At 40.2% G+C, this 23117-nt stretch overlaps 1 protein-coding gene across 2 annotated transcripts in view; it reads left to right on the forward strand.

Annotated features, from left to right (window-relative positions):
• Positions 1-23117, forward strand: part of ca10a (carbonic anhydrase 10 (inactive)a) — a 344554-nt gene that overhangs the window by 314463 nt on the left and 6974 nt on the right. For both annotated transcript variants that reach the window (XM_084740822.1, XM_084740821.1), the window contains 2 exons: positions 5717-5812; positions 17401-17473. In XM_084740822.1, coding sequence (XP_084596948.1) covers positions 5717-5812; positions 17401-17473 — 169 coding nt within the window. The remainder of the gene's footprint in view (positions 1-5716; positions 5813-17400; positions 17474-23117) is intronic.

Raw genomic sequence — 23117 nt, forward strand, 5'->3', positions numbered from 1 at the left:
ACCACGTCTACATGCCTAAATGCATTGAGTTGCTGCCATGTGATCATCTTTTAAGAAGCTATCATCATTCGGTAACATTAGACCATACATGAGGGGGGAAAAAAATTTAATCAGAGTATAGTAGAGAACACTAGCCTCTCTGTCTTTTAATTTTTATTCACATTTCACAAACTCTGCCGTCTGGAAAATGATGGAAAAGCAGACAAACACTGAGCATCTGTTCCCTTCATGAGCATTTATACCCATTATCACACATTATTTAGATCATCTGATGAAACAACATGAGCTCAGATAAAAAAAAAAAAAACTTGAAACGCTGCATTCAAATAATATTAGTGTAAACAGATTAAATTGGGATTACACCTAATAAATTCAACATATGGTTAGCCCCTCCAAACTCAAGCAGACGCCGCTCATTGAAGAGAGGATCCAGCTATATTTAATACAAATCTTGTTAAGTGTTTGAGAAGGATTCGCCATAGGCAGCTGTTCCAAACACTCTAAACCCCCATCAATCACAGATACACACCTCGTACAGTACGTCCTCTTTCAAACACAGTCGCACACACGGAAAATCACATTGAGCTAATATCGCTGCGGCAGATTATCGGTCACACAGCTTTTCATCGGGGAAGCTGTTTTATTTTCTCTTCCCCTAATTATCATTAATCACTATTAAACAGCACATTTCGCCCACATCTGCGTGTCGGCGTCCTAATTGTGCTGCATCTTGGAGGAAAATCACATCAGAACATCACTGCACGGCTTGTTCTGTGGAAAACAAACACGCAAACAGAAGATAGAAAACAAAATCTGGGTTTATGTTCAATTAGCAGTGTAGCATGATGAGCATTAACACAAATGATGGGACGATAGTTGTTGATTTCTGCTGCTGCCGCAGTAAAGCACCTGACTAAAAACAAGGTAGCTATTGAAATCAGATACAGAAACAGATACTTGTGTCAAAGAAAAAGAAGTGATTCAACTTCTTTACTCAAGTAAAAGTGAAAAACGTCCTCTGACAGACATTTCTACCATCTGTTTTTGTTCAAAGCCAACTGAACCTCACCTTTTATACACAACTGAGTCTCCCTCTCTTTCATTTTTGTCTTCTATGTCTCGTTACATCTTTTTTTGTCTCATGTCTTTTTTGTCTCATCACCTCTTTTACACCGTTTTTCGTCTTATGTCTTGTTATATCATTTTCTCTTATGTCGTCTTGTTGTCTTTTTTGTTGTGTTACATCTTTTATGTCTTGTCATGTATTTTATCTTTTCTGCCTTGTTGCCTTTTTTATGTCTTATTATGTCTTTTTCTTTTGTTACATATATTTATACATATATTTATATTATTGCGTCTTTTATGTCTTGTTGCATCTTTATGACTTTTTGCATCTTTTTTTGTCTTATTACGTCTTACATCTTGCATCTTTTTTGTTCTACATATTGTTTGTCTCATAACCTCTTTTACATCCTTTTCATCTTATATCTTGTTACATCTTGTTACCTTTTTTCCGTCTTCTTACGTGTTTTCTGTCGTCCTGTTATGTCTTATTTGTTTCATTACATCTTTTTACGTCCCACCTCTGATGTAGATCCATGTGGATAATCAGAGTGTGATTGGTGAGCAGTACAAGGCCTTGTCTGTTTGTTAGTTTTATGGTTCTCCGCTTCAGTTCATCTGAAGGAGGGAGGACGGATGGATGGAGGTGGAGGTAGAGATGGAGAGCGTCATTTCCAGCCCAGCGCTTTTAAACCCCCTCTCACCGTTAACGCTGAACACCTCTCTTCCGCTATCGACTTGCTGTCTTCATATTTCCCTTTACCCCGGGGCCAGGCCAGCCATCACGCCGTAAAGAGGCTGTCATGACCCCCCCGGACACACACACACACAAATACACACGCACACATTTCACTGGCCACCCAAGCAAAAGTGACCCTTCACACCCAATTCGCTGTTGTCTCAAAGCCCTTCCGCTCAGTGTAGCTTCTCATGCAGGTTTCATTGCAGGTTTAACCAAGTGAAACCCCTGAAGCCAAAAAACTGAGTGTCACAGCCAAAGGAGCTGCTAACACACTGACGAGTACCAGTGTTGCTTTCAGTGGAAAGTTTCAGGGTGGTCAGGTCGGGCTCTTCTTGTGTTGGAGGCTTTTCTACAGAAATAAGCCTGAAACTCCTTTTAACACATGCAACCATTATTAAAAAGCCTGGAATCACCAGACTAATTCACAAGTTTTGCACTTGTCCAGGGGTGGGAAGTAATTAGGTACAAATAAATTGTTACTGTACATAGTTTTCTGGCAACCTTTTACTTTTAGTCCCTACATTTTAACACAAATCTGTACTTTCCTTACATTTTCAAAACAGGCTCGTTAATTTCGTTTACGTGCATTTGAAGTGAATAATTGATTATTTTAATTTAGCATCATTGTGCACCGCCTTCCTGACATTAACACTGGTGTATCCATCAGTGGATATCACGCGTGACAGAAAGACATGAAAGAGACGTAACAACACGAAAAACAAAGAGGTAATTAGATGAATACAATATAAAAGACGAAAAACACATACGATGAAAAACACTCAACAAGAAAAACAACGTTAAAGACGTCATAAGATGAAAAAGATGTAACAAGACAAAAAATGACAAAAGTCGAAAAATGACGTAAAAGACGTAACAAAGTTTAGACTTTTTATCTCATAATTAAGTAAAAGCATTAATACCACAATGTAAAAAATACTTAATTAGGCGCAAATATTCTGCATTTAAAGTATTCAAGTAAAAGTACTAAGTAAAGTAACTTTACTTTTACTGTAGTAATCCACTTAGTACTTGTACTTTACTTTTACATTAGTACCTTATCTAATATTTTTTTACCTTAATTTTACATCAGTACTTTTTAACTTTGCTTTTACTTTAGTACCCTACTCACTATTTTTTTATTTCATTTTGTAACTTACTCAGTACTTTTAACTATAGTGACAGTAAAAGTAATAATGTCTGGGGGATTGGTTTATGAACACATCACCTTTTTCACCTCTGATGAGTTTGCAGGTCTGTCTGTCATCATCACAATCTGTTCATCAGGCACCAGGAACAGAGTCTTAATAGAGTGTACCTGTGAGATGGTCGGAGGTGTGACTGCTTTCAGTAGTTAGTGTGAGTCTGTGTTTGAATAGAGGGACACTGTGATCAATGATGTGGTGCTTGCAGGCTCTCAGGCCTGGCCAACACACAGCACCTCTTCTCTTTTGCTCTGTCTTCTACTGTTTCTCTATCTAATTAGGAGTTCTATTTTCTCCCCCTTTCGCTCTGGATCTCTGTCTTTTTTCTTCTCCATTTGGCAGACATTCTCACTTTATTATGGCCCACACTGCCCTTTTATTGCCCACCAGCAGCAAACTCTGTGCAATTTGTCATTGTGGGAGTGTGGATGAGTTCCTTTGGCTGCCTCTGCCGCTCTCACCTAAAAATCTAATCAGATCAACGTAGGGCCCTAATCACTTCCTCTCTCGCCTTGATTGCATTTATAGACGTTCTGTCGCTCTGTGCGCCCCCAATCGAGCATTTCATAATTACTCTCCTCTTACATTTGTTTATTTATACCCTCCAGTACAGTACTTGCCAAGCCCTTTGCCAATGAGTGAGCATGAGAAGTTTATGGAGGTGGAGAGAGAACGAGTGAGAGCCTTTGGGAAAGATCTGAAAATCATTACCTCCCCTTTGTGCTTGAAATAAGTGCTTTACCGCTTTTATATTCAGAGCAGCTCATTGTCTATATTGCTGTTAAAATATAGAAGTAGTGCAGCCTAAAGGCAATAAATTAGACGCTTTAGGTTATAGTAGTATGATGTCAGTTTTGCTGTTTTAGGTGATGAGGAATGTGAGTTTATCATTTTGTAACATCTATTCTAAAGCAACAGTACTGCAGTTATAAAGAATTAGAGGTATTGGGAGGACAACCTTGTATTTTTGCAGTCAGAAAAAGAACAAATATTACTTAAAAACAAAAAAAAGACTAACATAACTTGCACAATCACTGTCCCCAGAAAAGTTCAAGAAGCTAGAGCTGGACTAGCTTGGCGTCACCTCTCAGGTCACTTTAGATTTCCAACCAATGAGAACAATGAAACGTGACCTACAACCAATCAGAGCAACAAAATGTGTGGCATAGCGGTGCTTGGTTCTTTTTCAAGCAAGGCACAGAATGGCTAACCTGACAAGCCAGATGGTTTGTTACACAGAGCCAAATTGGAAAGTTGTCCTTAAAAACTGTTTGGAAAAGGGCAAGCACTTAAAAAAAAACAAAAAAAAAACACTTGGCAGGTGATTGGAGGACCCATCTGTCTCTCACGTCTAACACAGGCTAACACTTCAACCAACAAGATCAAACTTCAGTGCCACTCTTGGCTCTTCTTTCAATGAAGAAATACTCTCTAGTTCTGATATAACTGATGCTATCACAGTATCTATGCTAACCTCTTCAGGAGACACAGACTTTAGGTTGGTCAAGTCCAACCTAAAGTCTTAACTAAGACCTTCTTAGCAGTAAGAACCAGGCTGGTGTAACCCACTCCTGGTGCCTACATCACCCATAATGCAACTCAACCGCCAACAGTTTGGTCAGAGATTCAGGTGTGTCATGCTAGTAGTGTCATTGTGACAGTGACAACACTTGAGGCAATTTATCAGACTTAATCAGCACCCTGATGCTTCCTGTTGGATACTTTCGTAGAAGTTCCATTTAGAACTTTCAGAGAGTTCTAACTAGAACCACACAAGAAGGGATACACCTCGAACCATCTGTGAAAGGTATCACCAAGAACCCTTTCTGGATGTTCAATACAGAATGTCTCCATCTTCTAAGAATAACAACAGGAATCTAGACAGGGGATTCCTTTTTATGTTCCAATGGTTGTATCTCAAATATACTCAAGGTTGTTCTTTTAAATTCCATGTGTTTTATCTAGAACCCAGCCAGGGGTAAATTATTTCTAAGATTTTACAGCCAACTTACTAATAAAGCTTAAAATTTATTTTATCGTAGAAAACACACACAGAGAATGATTCATGTCTGCTGTGTGAGTGAGTGAACTTCTTATTCATTTCCTCTTTGTCAGAATATGTTTTCAAACCGTGGGCTTCTCTTTCAGCAGTTTCCACTTTTAGTGGGAGCTGGAAGTTGTATGGCACCTCTTGCCCACGTCCAAACATCATTAAAAGGCAGGAATATTGAACAGCTGGAGTGGATGAAGCATCTGCGTCAGTGAAACATTAACCTCATGCTGGGAGATGGTTTAGCCGAGCTCACCTCAGCCTGTGAGAGCCGGCTGGCCTTGGATCAAATGATGACAGAACCCTCGTCTCTTTATGTCCCTCTTATAACTTCAATCCACATCCACACCGAGTATAAAAATGCTCTGAAAGCCAAGCTCCTCACATTTCATTGAGTGTCTCGGTGAATCCATGGCAGAGATTTGATCCGTATTGATTTTCCCTTTTAAATCATCTGACATGATGTAGCGGGGGGGAAGGATTTGGGTGAATGAGGGACGACTGAGATAAAGATTCTCTAGAAGGGTTTTCAGCTCCAAGGTTTCCACTAATTCTGTACTCACGGTGGAGATCTACCTTGTGTCTCGTTATAATAAAACTGTCTAGCATAAAATGTCAGAGTTTGATTTTCTTTCTCTTCGTTCTCTCCGTATGTTCCAGGTTCAACTGATCCACTACAATCATGAGCTGTACACGAATTATACAGAAGCTGCTAAAAGCCCCAATGGACTGGTCATAGTGTCCATATTCATGAAGGTAAGACCCATACACATGTGCAATAACTGACAATGTCTTTTTTTTTATTTGACATGCTCCTACACTCTTAGAAATAATGGTACTAACTAGACCCATAAAGGGTCTAGTTCTACCGTTTCCTTTTTGGTTCCTGGTAGAACCTTATATAAAGGTTTTACTTGGATCCCTTTCAGAGAGTTCTACTTAGAACCTAACATGAGGGTTACACCTAGAGCCGTCTGTGAAAGGTTTCACCCAGAACCACGAAGAATCCTTCTATGGTGTAACGGTTCTAGAAAACCTCTTTGGTGGTTCTATCCATACTCTTTCCACTTTCTGTGGGTGCTAACACCCACCCACAAAGGTCTGCCAAGATCATTGTTTATATTTCAAGGATTTTATCTAGAGCCCACCAAGGAGGTTCTACCAAGAACCTTTTTTATATTTCAAAGAATACACAAAGGGGGTTCTACCAAGAAAGTTTTTAATATTTCAAGTGTTTTATCTAGAACATACCCAGAGGATTCTACAGAGAACATTTTTTTATTCCAATGGTTTTATCTAGAACCCACCAAGGGGGTTTCTACTGAGAATCTTTTTTAATATTCCACGGGTTTTATCTAGAACACATCAAGCGAGTTCCACTGAGAACCTTTTTATATTCAAAAGGTTTTATCTAGAACTCACCAAGAAGGTTTCTACCAAGCACCTTTCTTTTATGTTCCAAGTGTTTTGTCTTGAACACACCCACGATGTTCTAATGAGAACCATTTTTACATACCACACGTTTTATGTAGAACACATCTAGGAGGTTCTAGCAAGAAGTATTTTATATTATGGTACAAAGAACCCTTGACAGAGTTCTTCAAGGATTTCAACAATCCTTGAGAAACTCTTTCTTGCAAAAATGGTTCTAAGGATGAAAGGTGGTCTACCCTTAACATAAAAGGTTCTTCGGGTACAGCCTCAGCCCTTTAGAAGCAACCTTTTGGGAACACTTATTTCTAAGAGTGTATGATGATTTTATAATATACCTCGGAAATCTGACGCAACATTGACATTATGTTGAATAGGAGTTCTCTACATTCCTCGACTGACTTGGAGCCACCAGCTACCGCGGCTGTACAATGAACTTGACCTGGTTTAATGAGTGTTAAAGCATTACAGGACAGCTATAATGTACAACACACAGACCGACCATGTAGTGCAAAGTGGAACATCATGTTCAGTACAGACAAAATTCAATTAAAGATGGACCCAGGGTTCATTCATTAATTCAAGTGTAGCAGCAGAAATTCAAACATCTAGTGCATTTTCCCTGTTAATCACATTGTTTTTCAGGCTGGAAAAACTGTATTTAGGTTTTGATTAACCTTTCATACCTTAATTGATGCAATTTTTGTACCAGCTCACAACCTTCTCTGCGGACAGAGTCATAACTTAGTTAAACAAAATGCACAGATGTCATGCACTCAATGCTGGAATCAGTGACTCCTACCACTTTCTACAATGCCTTTTGACAAATTTTTCAAATCAAATAAAAATAGGTTTTCCCTCATGATCATCAGATATATATATATGATTTTCCACAGACAGGGCTGGCGTGTAGCCCATAGCTCAGTGGCTGACTCCACAGCAAAGTCTTCAGTTTTACATGAGCCAAAGTTTGATGCCTGGTGGCAAAAAGCCATGGATCAAAGCAGCTATACTTCACTTCCCTCAACCACGCCGCAATTTGGGTGAAAACAAGTGCTGTTGAAGTGCCAGCGCCAAATAGAAAAGACTAGCGTCATTCATATGCATGTTAATGTTGGCAGTGTCATTAGTTTACACTCCAGTGGGCGGATTACTAAAACAGCAGAATAGAGTCTTCAAAAGTGACAGGTTACAGAAATACATCACCTGAATATTCAATAAAGTACTTGCATATGTCAGGATGTACCACCTCCAAACACTTGGTGGAGTTCTTCCCCACTTTGATGAAGACAGACACACATCAGCCCCTATTTCTTTCATTTTTTTCAGTGTCATGATGCCGATCGTTGATTGGCAAAGATGGTTCACCTGACTGGTCAGAGGATTTGGACTCCTAAAAACCACGATATATTTTTCTTATTTTAAACATTTAAATTGGCAAAAATCTCAGACTTACCATTGACTGCCAGTCAAATTAGAGCAGTTGTTTTCGCCCAAATATGACGAAGGAGCAAAATACCTGGATGGGTATTAGAGTCAGCAGCACAGGCATAGCTTGGTGGTTCACCATTGCTTTTGTTGTCCTCCTACTTGGACATGCTTATTTGGCTGAAAATGTAATATGAATGCACATGACATCACAATTTTCACAGGAACCACATAAGGGTGGCATTTTCAAAAGATTATACACTGGAACCCAGTTTCAAAAGCTTGTGTTTTCAGTTCCTCAAAACGCTGTTGTTGTTGTTGTATGAATGAGCGGCCCAAACGCAACAAAGGTTTACTGTTTTATATTGAAAAAGTATTTTAAAATAGTTTAAATTATTAGGAGTCATGCAAAGCCACCTTAACCTGTCCAATCAAATAAAAAATAGAGCTGTTCTGATAATGATGTCAGTATCAGAAAGTCTTTTGAGCCTAAAATGTCAGACCTGGTATCAGCAAAAATGTAAGTCAATGCACCAGTATGATTTCATGCAATTTATTGGTACTCGTTATCAGTCAATATGCGAAGTTCAGACATCAGAGTATTGGGAAGGAAAAAAATGTCAGCAGAATATCTCTAATAAAAAGTAACACCCAATTGGGCAACACTGGTTCCAGTATGTGTGGTTGAATATTTTGGGACCAACAGATAAAAACAAAATGATTTCTTTAAATAAAGTGTTCCAAAACACTGTGGAGGTTTAGAATGATGTAGACACAAATAATGACAAATATGGATGTGATTTAGAGTTTTTTGTTTGGTTCTCATTTGACAAATTTGTCTAAGTGTCAGTTAAAATCCATATTCTGCTTGTCAATATTATGATCTGATGAGTCACTACAGGCTGATGTTCTGTGTTTGCATCTAGCAGCCACAATATTGGTTTAAAAAGAATGTGTCAGGGGCTGAATTATCCTTCGGCTTGGCGCTCTCACTGCTCCCACCTCTCCACTCTCCTGCTCCCTCTGTGTCTTTGCCTGAAATCTTCTAAATGTTCAACTCAAGAACTCACAAACAATTAGCAATCCAATTATCCTACAGAGCGAAACATTGCGCTCCTTGGCTTTGTGTCAGCGGTGGTGGCAGTACTCCCCTGCCTCTTTGTTGTGTGTGAGAGGTCTCCATCTTGAATGAGAGGCTCAGAGATCAAAGAGGCAGCCGACGTCCTCGGCACTCGGCGCACTAAGCCTGAAAAGTTCAGCTGCTAACTGCTAATTAGCTCCCCAATGTCAATGGGGCCATCATTTAGTTTTGAAGAGACAGAGGAGACGCTGACCTAGGTCAGCCTTCCTTGACTCCCCCCTCCAACCAGCATGAGAGTGTGTCAGAGGACCTGGGCTTTGAAAGTGGAGAGCAGCAGGTGTGGTTAGTGTATATGACAGCCAGAGGAAATGTCCCTGTGACAGCAGCAGGCAGCTCTCACTGCTGTGAGGCTGAGCTACCAAAGAAAGCATAGTAAAATTTAAAATATAATGAAAATATAATGATACTATTCGTGTGTTGTTGTTTGGAAATATTTTTATTGCAGTATGAACACGATAGAGTAATGAAGAACCATTCTAACATCCAGTGAAAGAAAAGTCCTGTTTATTTCCTGACAGTTGGAGCACTTCCACAATCTGAAACAGACATTACACTCATCCAGTTTAATAATCAGTACAGAAGATGAAAAACAGTGCTTAAAAATAAATCTAATTGGTAATAAAAAACCAGAGATACAAGACTGTAAAAAACAGGGTTGCTCTGATTTTGATACTAGTATCAGAAATGCCTCCAGTCAGGCATTGGTGAGTCTACATACTAATCCAATACCACATAGTTTACAAGTCCTGAAACAAAATACTGCTGAGAAGTAAACACCATTTTTCTAAACATGAGCCAGGCCAACAACGATAGATAGATTGATTGGTATCGGATTGGTACTCTGCATCAACTGATACGCAAAGTTCAGGTATATCAATCTCTATCTAGAAGGAAAAATGGTGTCAGAACCTGGGAGAGGAGAGAATTCAACAACTTTCAACAACTACTGTGCTCCGGTATAAGTAACATCTAGCAGTTGAGCTTTCTGTTGCGTGTACCGCTTCTGCAAGCTAAGGTTAAACGTTAACTTCAGATTCGTTGAAAACTGATAATACATTCAGCAGGTTAAATCAATTGACTTTCACATTGTCAGCGTTGTCAGCGACATATCAGTCAGAATAAGTTGCTTGCACTTTTGACAAACACGTACATCTTTCTGGTGAAGATAGAGCTTTGATCAGGCCTGAAAAGTTCTGTCCGAAACCGACCCAAACCCAACCCACATTAACATATTTCAGCTCGAACACAATAACAACCCAACATTTTTTTTTAACAAACTTCGCTCTATGCATCATAGAAGGGTTACGGTTATCCAATACAGCGCATCTGCACGCTAAGGGAGTGGGAGTAGTGGGGTTGCTGTGCTGCGCTGCCTGCCATGCAAATCTGCAATGGACCTGACTGAGATGACACTTTTCTTATAGTGAATACGCATGATACAAAAAAATTATAATAATTAGACCAAACAGTAAGAGTTGGCAGTGGCAGGGACAGTACAGGGGAAAATGGGACTTGTAATGACTAAATCAGGGAGAAAAATGAAAATAATAATAATAGTAAAAATAATAATAATACAGCCCAGCCCAACCTGAACCCATCAGGTCCAGTGGGGTTAGGCACAGGTCTCAGGCTCTAGTGAGGAAGATCTGTCATTATACCAGAAATGGTTTGGAACAATTGCCCTATACCACATTGATCCTTTTTACTAAGCTTTGGATAAATATTCTCGTATGATGTTCTTTAAACGACATTACAGTAGTGCTAATTCAGAAGTAGTGAAATCCAATTAAGACAATTTTGTTCATTCTCACATGTAAAAAAGAGTTTTGGTAATATTCAAAAAGATCGCACACTTGCCACCCACTCATACCCACCCACCTGCACTCCACCTGGCTATGTGCTAATATCTTTCTGCTCCCACCGTCTTAAGCGCTCACCGGGTCAGACTCTCCAGTAGTAGCGCTGAGCAGACAGGTGGTAATTAGCCACATCTTTCTCGATTTTCTCGCTTTTCAGTGACTCATGCTCTCCAAGGCCTTGTCACATTTCCGATCCCTTTGCTGTGACTCAGCACGCCAGGAAAGGCCCCCATTCTAGGCATGGAGTCGTGAGGCACCATTAAGGATAGCAGTGGGTGACTGAGGCTATGTGTGGGGACCTCGCTGGAAACCCGACACACAATAGAGAGACAATGGGGCAGGCTTTTACAGTCAATGCAAGGCCATTTCACTCATTCGGCTGTCGATTGATGTAACAGCAAGAAACGTGGATCTTCAAGATGTGTCTTGTGGTTATCTTGCGTCTGATCGACATCAGCCATATGGTGCTAAGTGTGTACTTTTCTCACATCTAATGTGCAGACATTCCTGGAATAGAAGAGACAGATTGACTGAATCCCCTCAGGTGCATTTCCAGGAAAACGATGAAATTGAGAGAGACAGAAAGTAGGGAAGCCAGCGAGCAGCAGGAGTGGCTGGTAAAGGCGTAATGTCTGCCTGAAGAGTGCAGGGAACAGGTCAAAGACTAAGTAATTTAGGTTGCAGCAAGGGGAGGAGGAGGACGGGCACATCTCTTTTTAATCACTTTGCCCAAAGACATCTCGACAATTAAAGTAGTGAAGTCCAACTAGCATGAGTGAGGGATAGATGGAGTGGAGAGGAAGGCAGAGGAGAGAGTCAAAGAAGGGCGCGGGGGTGGACGTGAAGTGCGAGGTGCTTCCTTCAGCTATTAGCAAGTGTGTCTCAGAGCTGGGAGCTGCTCCAGACTTCTCAGACTTCACTGAACAATGGAGTCGGTCAAGCAGAGGAGCAGTGAAGTCAGGAATTAAAAGTGACTCGACACAGCTGGCAGTTAATGTGGTGCAGTTAAGTGACTAGTTTCAGTCGATTTCCACTCAAGTCTCTGTAGTCACCGAATTATCATGGTGGCAAGGTTTGACCAAACAAATGCATATTCCACCGATAACAATTTTAAATGAGGTACACAAAAATTGAGTAGTTACCAAGGAACAAATGAAGGACTAACGTCAGCATTAGTTAGTGATTAACCCTTAATCAAATTCTATAGAGTTGCTCATGACTAGTTCATGATTAGTTAATAAAAAAGAGGTAGTAATCATTGGATAATAATGAGGTAATGACGGACAATTCAGTAACTACTCATTAACTACTCATCAATATGTATTACTTTACCTTAGGGGGACACAAAAGAGTATGTAATAATTGGGTAAAGAAATTTATTACTTCATCATTAGTGGCATCTTGACATTATCAAAGTTAAATAAACCCTTTATCTTTATGCGTAAACATTACATGAATATGAATGAATATTTTTCTTGACCTTGATCTTAAGTAAAGTGGGACCAATTGGACTTGTTATAAGGTGTCGTTTAGTTGGCCAGTTTGACAGCACAGTAGCTACAGTACCACAGTGATTTTGCTCACAGTGTTCACTGATGGACAGAAAACATTTAGCTAGTTTACTTGTTGCTGAAGTAGGCTAACCACTGTCTGCTGTGTTCCGTGGCTGGTGTTAGCTAGTTAGCTCTGTTAGCCATGTAGCTGGCCAACGAAGCTGACTCAGCCCCAGGGTGCCAGAAGCCAAACCCATCATGGAAACTATATCTGTATTCTGTCTGTCTCTGAGGCTGTGTTACGTCCCAGTTTGGCCAGGACCTTCAGTTCAGCCAGACTCGACGCTGGCAAAGCTGGGATTGCAGGGCAAAGTGCCGGTACTAGGCATGTATATTTCTCAACAGAGATGAGACAGAAGAAAAAAATTTTCACTCCTTACATGTGTATTGAAAAAGGCCTCTAAGAACCCTGGGAACACAGGACGTCACACAATTATCATGGCCAAAAGAATTTACAATAACAACATTATCGCAACGGCTACAGGAAATTTGAAAAACACCTCATGCTATCCATCAAATTCATCTTTAATTTCATTTATTGCGCTGTTTTTCCCTCTTTTTTTGGTAAAATTAATTACGTTAAAAATATGAGTGTAGGGAGGTGAAGATAATGTTACAGTTAAATATCACTGTTACTGACATGTATATAGGTATAGAGGAACCTGGACACCATGAATGACCCCATTTCTATCATCAGTGACTGAAAGTTTTTGTTATTGGTCATTAGCACCATGTGTTTCCAGGGCCACTAATGGAAAATCCAGACAATAAACAGCTTCAACCAATCACACCCTAGAGCACTATGTATCCTGTTAGCCTCATTCCTCTGTCACTTCACCCTTTTTCACCAATTAGCAGCACACTTTGTGTAGCTGTGTACTCTGTAATAGCCATGGTGTCCGAACACCCTGTGCAGCTGTTGGAAAGAAAAGCCATCTTAATGCTTATCTGCTGTTCTTTCAAGCGTCCACTGTTGGGGAAACTGTAAAATGTACAACCAGTTACAAGCAGACAGAAAACCATTTGAACATCGGTGAGCCAGATGGCTGATTCCAAGAGTCACTGTGGTATAGCAAGAATTCAGCTTAGTTATTTACTGCTCTTTATAAACACTCTCTTCAATTAACAGCAACACTTATGTGCAACACTTGGCCATATGGTTGAAATGTCACAATGTATTTTTTTTGTGTGTGCAATGCGTGTCTGCAAAACTCACTTATAAAGTGTAACACAAGTCAGAAATCTAAATCACTTGAAATAGGCAAACCGATGTTCAGTAAAATTCACCTTTACTTGAGGTTTATTAGGTCATCATTCACAGAAATATAGCACTTCCTTGACACAAAAAATGTTGTAGCTGAACAAAATTCAGGCAACACCTCCATTTCCCTTGAATTATATTTCAAAGTTAGCAGTACATAAATGTTATTTCTAGGAGAAAGTGTCACAATTCACAATTCAGGCTCTTGACAACAGGGGAGAGGACCCAAATGCAGACACAGCAGGAGAGCAAGTAGAATGTCAACATGTGATGGCAACAGTGTAGATGTTACAGCTGGGTTAGGGTTAGGGTTAGGGTTAGCGGTAGTCTGCTGTTTATTTGTGCAATATCAGAACACTGGATTAAGCTGTTGCACATGACAGCCAGACCAGTTCTGAGCTGACAGGACACAACATGCAAGACTCCGATGGGACGAGGGGGAGGAAGACTCTGTGTTTACGTGGATGAAACGTGGTCACTGTTGATGGGCAGTGTTTCCCGGATGTCAAACATTTAATGTGACAGTGTCGATCATATTATCATCCCATCTAGGTGCAGGCATAAACTCCCAACAGAGTCCCAACAGGCAGGAACCATAGACCATATAAAACATGGACATAGGGTCCGTGATTACACCCATAAGTTTCTGAAGAACCGTTGTGCTCAGTGTGGTGGCTCTGGTGCCACCGGTGACTGCAACAACCTCTCAGTCAAAGCAACTACTCCTTTAATTATCTATAACTTTAAGCCTTAATATATTTTAAAAAGGTGAGTTACACAAAAATTCACGCCCTGTGGGGAATTAGCTATAGAGACCAAAACTGTTTTTTGCACCAGGCGATAAACATGTTTATTTCTGCTGTAAAGTTGGGCAATTTAATATGTGGGTCTAGGGGGATTGGCTTGCTTTTGGAGCCAGCCTCAAGTGGCCATTCAAGGAACTGGCACTTTCGCGTTGGCTTCATTTTTCAGCCCCGGAGGTTGCCGTTTGGCAGGAACAGGGAACTAGAACAGCTGGGCTACATAGCAGTACAGCAACGCTGACAATCTGGCAGAGGGAAGAAAGTAGCTGGTGTCTATATGGGCTGAATGGAGAAACGTGACATGTAGTCCAAAGACAGAATCCAGGGATATGTGTGCAGGGAGGTGTCATTGGAGTACTGTCATGGAGAGACTCAAGCTGTTTAGCCAAATTTAATAGCACTGCTAATTTTGTGGTATCTGAGGTAGTTGTTTGATGTGTATTTTCAGGGGTTTGAGAACAACAGTGTGTTTAACTGGTTCATATAATCACATTATGTTTTCACTAAAAGCAGGTAAATTACAATAGTGAATTAGCAGTATAATGAAACAGCCTTCCTTATGTGACAGTAAGTTTGCTAATTACAGTTTACACAAGCACTGAGCATGAAACTGAAATACTAATACCAAATTAAAAACTATGATATCTGGCTTATCATAATTTCTGTCCGTCTTGGTTATTATTTTTATATTATTATTTTTCCTTTTAAGCGTTGGATAAGACGATCATTATCACTGTCATTATTATGCAGTAAAAATGGATCAATAGAGTGGAAACTGGGGAAACGGGGAGCCTGACTCAAAGTTCAAAAATATGCATATGAACATTTCTAAAGCTCACTAATTCACAAACTCTATCTTGCTTTTTTAACCTGTACACAAAGAGAACTGTACAGTTTTGGTGGTTTAAAGGATAACTCTTGCTGGAACTGCTTCGTTGAACTAACCATGCCCTGCCTGGCCAACCATGCCCTGACAAATGCCCATTATTCTGAAACCCCAATTGTCCAAAAAATGTCCCATTGAACCAAAATCTCTTTTGTTCAGTGGGTGGATGTCCCAAAAACAAAGACTCATTGCTCCGTTGGCCCATTGTTCTTAAAAAACACACTCTCCCTATAGTTGTGAGTTCAGTGACTGCTGGTCCTGTCCATGGTGCTGAATCGGCGGGGGTTTTACCCTTAATAGGCTTGTTTTCTGGCCAAACACCAAACAACATTTCAAGCAATTTTATTAAATCATGAGAGGTTTACCTCAGCTGGTGCTGTTGGCTGATATAGGCTGATCAAAAAACACAATTGGAGCTTTGTTAACAACGTGTCTTTCTGTTGTCTTGGCTGTTCCAACAAAATCCAACATGTTTGAGAGTGGTTATTAGATATTAGGACTAGAGGTAAAGTGATTGTTGGAGAAACAGACCTTTGGAGCAATGGGTGTTTGTTTTTGGGATAATGTCAGACAAATGGGCTTTTGAATGAATTTTTCATACTTTAGGCTTAGAATAATGGACCATAGGAACAGTGGCATGGTACCACCCTGGCACCAGTTATACACAGCATGCACCTATTAACACCTTTAAAGCTCACTAATTTGCACACCATATGTTGTTTTTCTAATCTGAACACAAAGAGAACTGCAGTAGTAATAATCTGTAGTCTTAAGGAGAGTTTTACCGGTGAGACTAACCATGCCTGATTAGGTCAACCATGCCCTGACAATGACTGCCTATTGTTCCGATGGCCTATTACTCCAAAACCCCAATAGTGTGAAAAATGTCCAGTTGGACCAAAATCCCATTTGTCCAACAGGCAGATATTGCAAAATCAAAGACTCATTGTTCCATAGGCCCATTGTTCTGAAAAATACACACTCTCCCTGTAGTTGTGAGTTCAGTGACTGCTGATCGTATCAATGGTTGTGAATCAGTGGGGGTTTTGTCTTTAATGGGTTATCTTTCTGGCCAAATGACATTTCAATCAATTTTGCGGTCACAGACAAGTTTGAAATAAAATCATGAGAGGTTTACTTGAGTTGGTGTGCGCCACATGACGGGAAGTGTTAGATCTAGGCAGATCAAAAAACTCAACTGGAGCTGTGTTCAGAACCTGTTTTTTTTTTTTTTTTTGTCGTCTTGCCTGTTTTGACAAATTGTTGAACGTAGTTATTAAACATTAGGCCAAAGGGTAGATGTAGGCGTAAGGTTGTTTTTTTTTTGTTTTAGAATAATGGTCCATCAGAACAATGGCATGGCACCACCCTGACACCAGCTATGCACTTAAAGCACAGCTTGAAAGAAGTATTCTTGTCATGTAACTCTGAGAAAGAAAGGCCCATTTCCCAAAATGTTCCTTCATGACTTTAATATGCAGCTAATTGTTCACTTTTTATGTCACTTTTACTTTACTGAGCAATTTTTCTTCCTCTTGAGAGGAGGATAAGACACAGCGGGGTCACTGGCAATGATCTTGTCACATTCAGCTCTTGTTTTGGTCCATTATTGAGTTGTATTAGGACAAGAATACAATGTATTTGCTATTTAAAAAGATGGATTGTGTTTTGTCATGGCAGCAGTGTGTGTCTGGTTTTAATGGTTTCTTGAAAACAGTGGGAGCCTTTGTTTTCCAGAAGGCAAAGCAGCAGTACAAGAGAGTGTAGGAGCTTCTGACTGTGCAAAATGCATCAGTGGGTTTAGACATTACATGAGCATTAAAGGTGATAGATTAAAAAGTACACTTGCATCATCCTTTAAAGTACTGAACTGAGTAGATTAAATTTTGTTTAATTTTCAACGGGCTCTCAGTTCATTACGTGATCAGTCCTTTTTTTAACCTCACCCTTTTTTCACTCTCTCTTTCTCTCTTTTAATCCAGATTGCTGAGACATCAAACTCATTCCTGAATCGAATGCTGAACAGAGACACCATCACAAGAATAACATATAAAAGTAAGTGGCTGTGTGCAGTAATATGTCTACATCTGCAATAATTATGTTTGAACTGCCAATTAATCCTTAGCTAAGCTTTGCCCCCTTTAGTAAGTGTTACTAGACCTGTCAAGCCTCCCATTCTCATATGGCTAATTATATAGTTATGGTGCTAATGGTGACAGATTTTCCACTTGAAGTTCTTAATAATTTTCGAATCCTTTATTTCAGACAGAGGTAGACAAAAGCAGCGTCTCATTTCCTGCCTGCGACTCTTGGATGGTCAGCTGAAATGACAACCGTCACTAGAAGATTTTATCAGCTGTAGCTGTTCAGCTAATTAAGCTGATGTTAGCTTCATGAGGCAGGAAGATATCTCCGGTTGACTCTGTAATGTTTCAAGCTGACTCATTTTAAATCCTGCAAAGCGATATTAAATATGTACTTGATGGCTTCATGCATGAAATCTAAGGTAGGCTTATGCTAATGCGCATTTCCAGGCCAAAAGTCAGCATCCTCAACAGCTGATGATTCATGCAGAATATGGAGAGATAACAGTGGATAGCACTGTTCTTCTAGAGCTAGTTAACCAGTCTGAGTCTGAGCCTGTTTGCTGCTTAGCTTACACAAGCTAAGACACACAGAGGTTAGATTCGTGCTTTGCTGCTATTTTGTATCACAGGAATATTAGGATGGTGACTTAGTGATGATTTTGACTAAAGTACTGCTATAGCCAGAGATATGCTTTCTTTTACGTACATGTTCGCATACAGCATCACGGCTGTCCATTTGGAGTGATGTTCGTGTAGTCTTGGGCTGTGACTGTATGGACTTTTTCTTACCACAGTCACAAAGCCACATTTTCCCACAGGATCATGGTTCACCGCAACTCCCTTATTAATTATGCTTTATTGAACTTCATTGAAGCATACCGTCAGCTTAGCACAAGTCCTTTAAGGAATAGAGCGGTGAAGCGTTCCATGAGGTAGAGCGAGTAGCAGACAAGTGACAGTGCTGCTCATAGTGGAGCAGAAAATTAAACTTGCAAATTGTCAATCTGGCAGTAAATGTACAGTTTTGGCTATAGTTGATCACTAAATAACACTGCTGCTTCTCAACACCAAGAAAAGTCTCATCTGTTGTTTCCCAGCTGTTGTGTGACAGGGTTAGCCCTGAAGTAAGGTGAGGAGGAAAGGGAAACATTAAACTAATGCTAATGCTGGTGTTGTAGCTTTGCAACATCAGCTTGGTGCAATCATATCCCTTCCAGAAGTCTTGTAATCCAGCGTTGAACTGCAGTGTCTTTTTTGGGTCAGATTTTTTTAAATAAATCCACCATGCAAGGTCTTCTGTAGTTTTTTATCCATTTGTCCATCTTGAAAATAGTTGATGTTGTTGTTAGCCACCCATCAGCAAACCCAAGTCAACAAATCAGAGGCTGTGTTCCTGAATTTGCGATGACGGTAATGAGCTCAACCTAAGCAGCGAATATATGTCTTGTCTATTTGAGATACCTGAGTTTGACTGTGGTTTCTGGGGGTAAACTTTCCCCAAATCCAACAGAGCCACTACTGTTAACCTAAACTATAATATGATATCTCCGAGCCATATTTTAGGTCCGCCCAAAAAATCCTGAACACAGAAATGGTGAACAACATTTAGCGGTCTATCTCCACAATTCAGTACTACTGTTCTCAGCAACTATGTTCTTAAACGTATAATGTGTTTAGAAGAAAAAACCCCCCTATTCCTTTACTTCAATATGTGGAGAAATCTAGAGCTTGGCAGGCCAGCCATGCCTAGGTATGGCTGCTAACCTCTATGATGAAGTTACAACATGCTAAATCTCTCCTCTTAGCAATTGTCATAAAGCGAAAGTGTTGTTGGATTTCTTCCTGAGTACTTTCCTTTTCTTGTTCTTTTAACGCATCACTGTTAAATTCCAAAGTGGTAATTGGAGGGCTGCTGCAGGACGGGGATGGTGAGACGGCTGCATGGGAGCTCAGGATAGCTGGAGGAGGCTGTTGGTGAGGCAGCATGTTAGGCAGCAGTCGACAGCTGCTCTCCAGAGGTTTGCCTCCGCCAGGCTGCCATACTGGAAGAGCCGGCATCGGCACGGGGATCGCCCGGGGCTAGCATGAAAAAAGAGACAAATAATTGGATTAATGGGGGGAGCAGTGAGTGGCTGCGTAAACGCACTGACCCCTTGTGGCTGGGAGGAGTCTCAGAGGCACCGGGCGGAGCAGGAGGCTGCAGGCTAGGGGCAGGCAGGCTGGAGGGGGGGGTTCCTCCGGGTCCAGCTGGAGGAGCTGGAGAAGAGCATGGATTCTGACAGCTGTCAAAACTCCCTCAGATGCACTGTGTCACACATGCTGTCTCACACGCACACACACCGCCCCCTCATGAATCCTCAGGCTTATACCTCTCCCAGCCAGCAATGCTGCAGGCCTAATGCTTTTTTTTAAATGCACATATGTACACACATGCAAACACAATGACACATACACACCATGCAAAGAGAATTATTTATTTCATCCACACGATCAAAGATCAGCAACAGAGCTCCTCTTCATGTGCACATGTTGTAGGTGGAATATTATTAACACGTAGAGAGGATCAGAGAAGCTTTTTATGGGTTTTTTCACAAATTAAGCCTATTATTTTTAATTGAATTAATATTTTAGTTTATTCATACTGTTTACAAGATGCTGTATTTAAAGGGATAGTTCACCTTCTCTCCAATGTAATGGAACGAGATGTCACTCAGCTTGTGGGGCTCAAAGCGCCAAAAACACATTTGAAAAAACTCAACAGTAGTTTCTCTTTCTGAAAATTGTGACCCAGATATTATACAGACCTTGTTGTGAGCAGTTTTGTTGTAATATTTTTTTTTGTTATTAGTAAGGTTAATATGGTAGCAAAGGCCTTGTGTCAATCCAAACCCAAAATATTGGTGCAGTAAAATGAATGGCATATGCGTAATGACCAGTAGAGGGAGCTATTATTGAAAACCCAGTGAATGCAGACACAGAATAATGGTGGAATTAATCAATTTTAATTAAATGTCTCATAAATAATGGTGTCTTAAAGGAACTGTTGTTTTTGAGGACCTGACGATTTTGGCCCATCTGAAGCCTTTTTCCAACAACACCTTCATAGAGGATCTATTTTCTTTCTACAGAACTACATCCTCTAACTGTATCACCATACTCATGGACACAAGGCTTGTGCTTGTGATAATGCAGCAGCAAGGCCACTTTGACTTTTGATAAATGGGGCATCAAGGCCAAATTGCAGGGGAACATTACAGTATATGAAGACAAAACAGTATTAATACAATTAGCTGATAATTAGGGCTGAACAATTAATCAAAATTTTATCGAAATGGTAATATGATAATTTTTAAATTGCAGTATGGGCAATATTTGTTAAAGGCGAAATGTGTGTAAAAATACCATTTTCAAGTAAATATCGTGGTGCTGCAGACGTGTCCTGGCCAAGAAATCATTCTCTGGACTTCAAAAAATAGATCCTTTCCGCTAATATCGCAAATCATATCAGAATTGTAATATCAGTCAAAATAACTGCATGTGGATATTTCTTCAGAATCATTCAGCCCTAATGATAATTGATGAGTTTTTCTTCTGAACACATTCTACATGTTTGAACATATTTGCTGAAAACATGAACACTATGGAAGGCCAGTAAAAGAAAAAATATCCCCATGGTATTCATAACTATGAGATTTAAAAAAGATTTTTCAATTTAAAAATTGAAATTTTGGAATAAAAAGTCAAAATTATGAGATAAAAAGTCAAAAAGTATGAGTTAAAAGTGAAAAGACTGAGAACTGTGTGTTACTGAATTCTGGACTGTTACACTCTTGTTCACGATTTCCATGTGCAGGATTTTTTGGGTGGACCTGAAACATGGCTCAGTGACGTGCCGGAGCCATATATATTATCTACATGAGCTACATGAACCAACACAGGAACGACATCACCTGACCCTCTACTGATCAGTTATGAAAGTACCTTCAGTGACTCTCAGTCCAAATCAGCCCAGTTCGTTAATTCACATCAGCTCACTTCAGTTCCAAGAACCTGAGACAGAAGAAAAAAGAAGATACCATCCTGTCACCATCCTCCGGTTCTTGTGGCTTAAACATGTCTGGACATGTCCAATAAAGCTGCTGGCTGGAGCGTCAGTGTTTCAGGTCGTTTTCATGTTGTAATGACACTGAGACAGCAGAGTGGACACGTCCCCAGCATTTCAAAGCAGAGAAAACAGTTCATTTTTTCATGATTTTGAGACCTAATTTTAAATACTCCATATGTTTAATCATTCAAATTTGTCTGGGTGGTTAATAACACGTTTCTGTGGTGTGACAAACTGAAAACACACATTTATTATTGCTTTACACAAACCTGAACAGTGATGCAAAGCTCAATTGAATTAGCATTAGCGTGCTGCAGTGGACCACCACAGTGACCTCATCACAACAGGCAGTCCATTTGTCAGCAGCGGCCCAATAGATGACAAGTTATTGAGATGGTGCTAGTGGAGTGTGAAGAGGAAGAAGGAGAGAGTCGCCGTCTGTCTAATTAGTGTCCTGACAGTGGAGACAGTTTGGATAAAAGAGGTTTTGTGCTGCAACACCAACAGCCTGTCATTCACAGAGCAGTAAATGATATGTGAAATAAGAAGTGAGAAAAATTTGTTGTGACAGACGAGCTCTGTGCTTGATGAGTAGTGAGGGGGGGGGGGGGGGGGGGGGGGTTTGAGTTTGCAGCGTGCACGCTAAGAGGAGGATGTGTTAGGTAAACTCGCAGCTTCAGAGGAAAGAACCCTGATTTATGATGACCAGAGCCAGTCTCTGATGAGAGAGTTAGCAACAAGATCATCTCTGAAACCATCTGAAATTACCCGTTTGCTACCTTTACACTTTACTCTCCATCATTTTGTTGCAGTGCACAAATTTGTGAGAAATTTATACCCTCCATTTGAATGAAAAAAGTAGTGACCGTGGCTTTTAAACTACTTTTTTGCTGAATGTCCCACATCAATGTGTAAATAGGCCTTTCAGCGGTACCTTAAAATGATGTGACGTGTCCAAACTATCACTTTGTTACTCATTATGTCATAAATATCAAGTGTTTATTAAGTAGGGAATGGTGAACAAGGGAGTGAGATAAGACACGGCATGACAGATAGCTTTAACTGCTCTGTATGCTGATGCTCAGCCTTGATGCAGAATAGTCCTGAATGGACATCTGACAGAATGAAGAATTTACTTTTTTTTTTTTTTTTACGGGGGAAATGTACAGCAGAATGCATGAAAGTGATCTGTGTTGTGCATGAACATGCTAAAAATTAATAAGCGTGAATGTGAGCATCTTTCCCTACTGAGAAAGACGGTGGTGCTCACATCTTCAGCTGATTGAAAAACAGTGATTGCAGCAGGAAGAGAAAAAGAGTAACATAAATATTTTCTTTGATCTCTATAGTGTTCTCTATAATTCTGTGGGTTTATATGTGAAGTGTATGAACTTTTAACAGTGAGAAACACACATTACACGCTCATCTCCAAACGTCTGTATCTATGGAAACCAATTTCTGCCAGAAAGATGGGGCAGGGGGATCCTGTAAGTCATTATAATGAGAA

The sequence above is a fragment of the Lutjanus erythropterus genome, chromosome 17 (genome assembly GCF_056507025.1).
Source record: "Lutjanus erythropterus isolate fLutEry1 chromosome 17, fLutEry1.hap2, whole genome shotgun sequence".
In the NCBI taxonomy this organism is placed as follows: Eukaryota; Metazoa; Chordata; class Actinopteri; order Lutjaniformes; family Lutjanidae; genus Lutjanus; species Lutjanus erythropterus.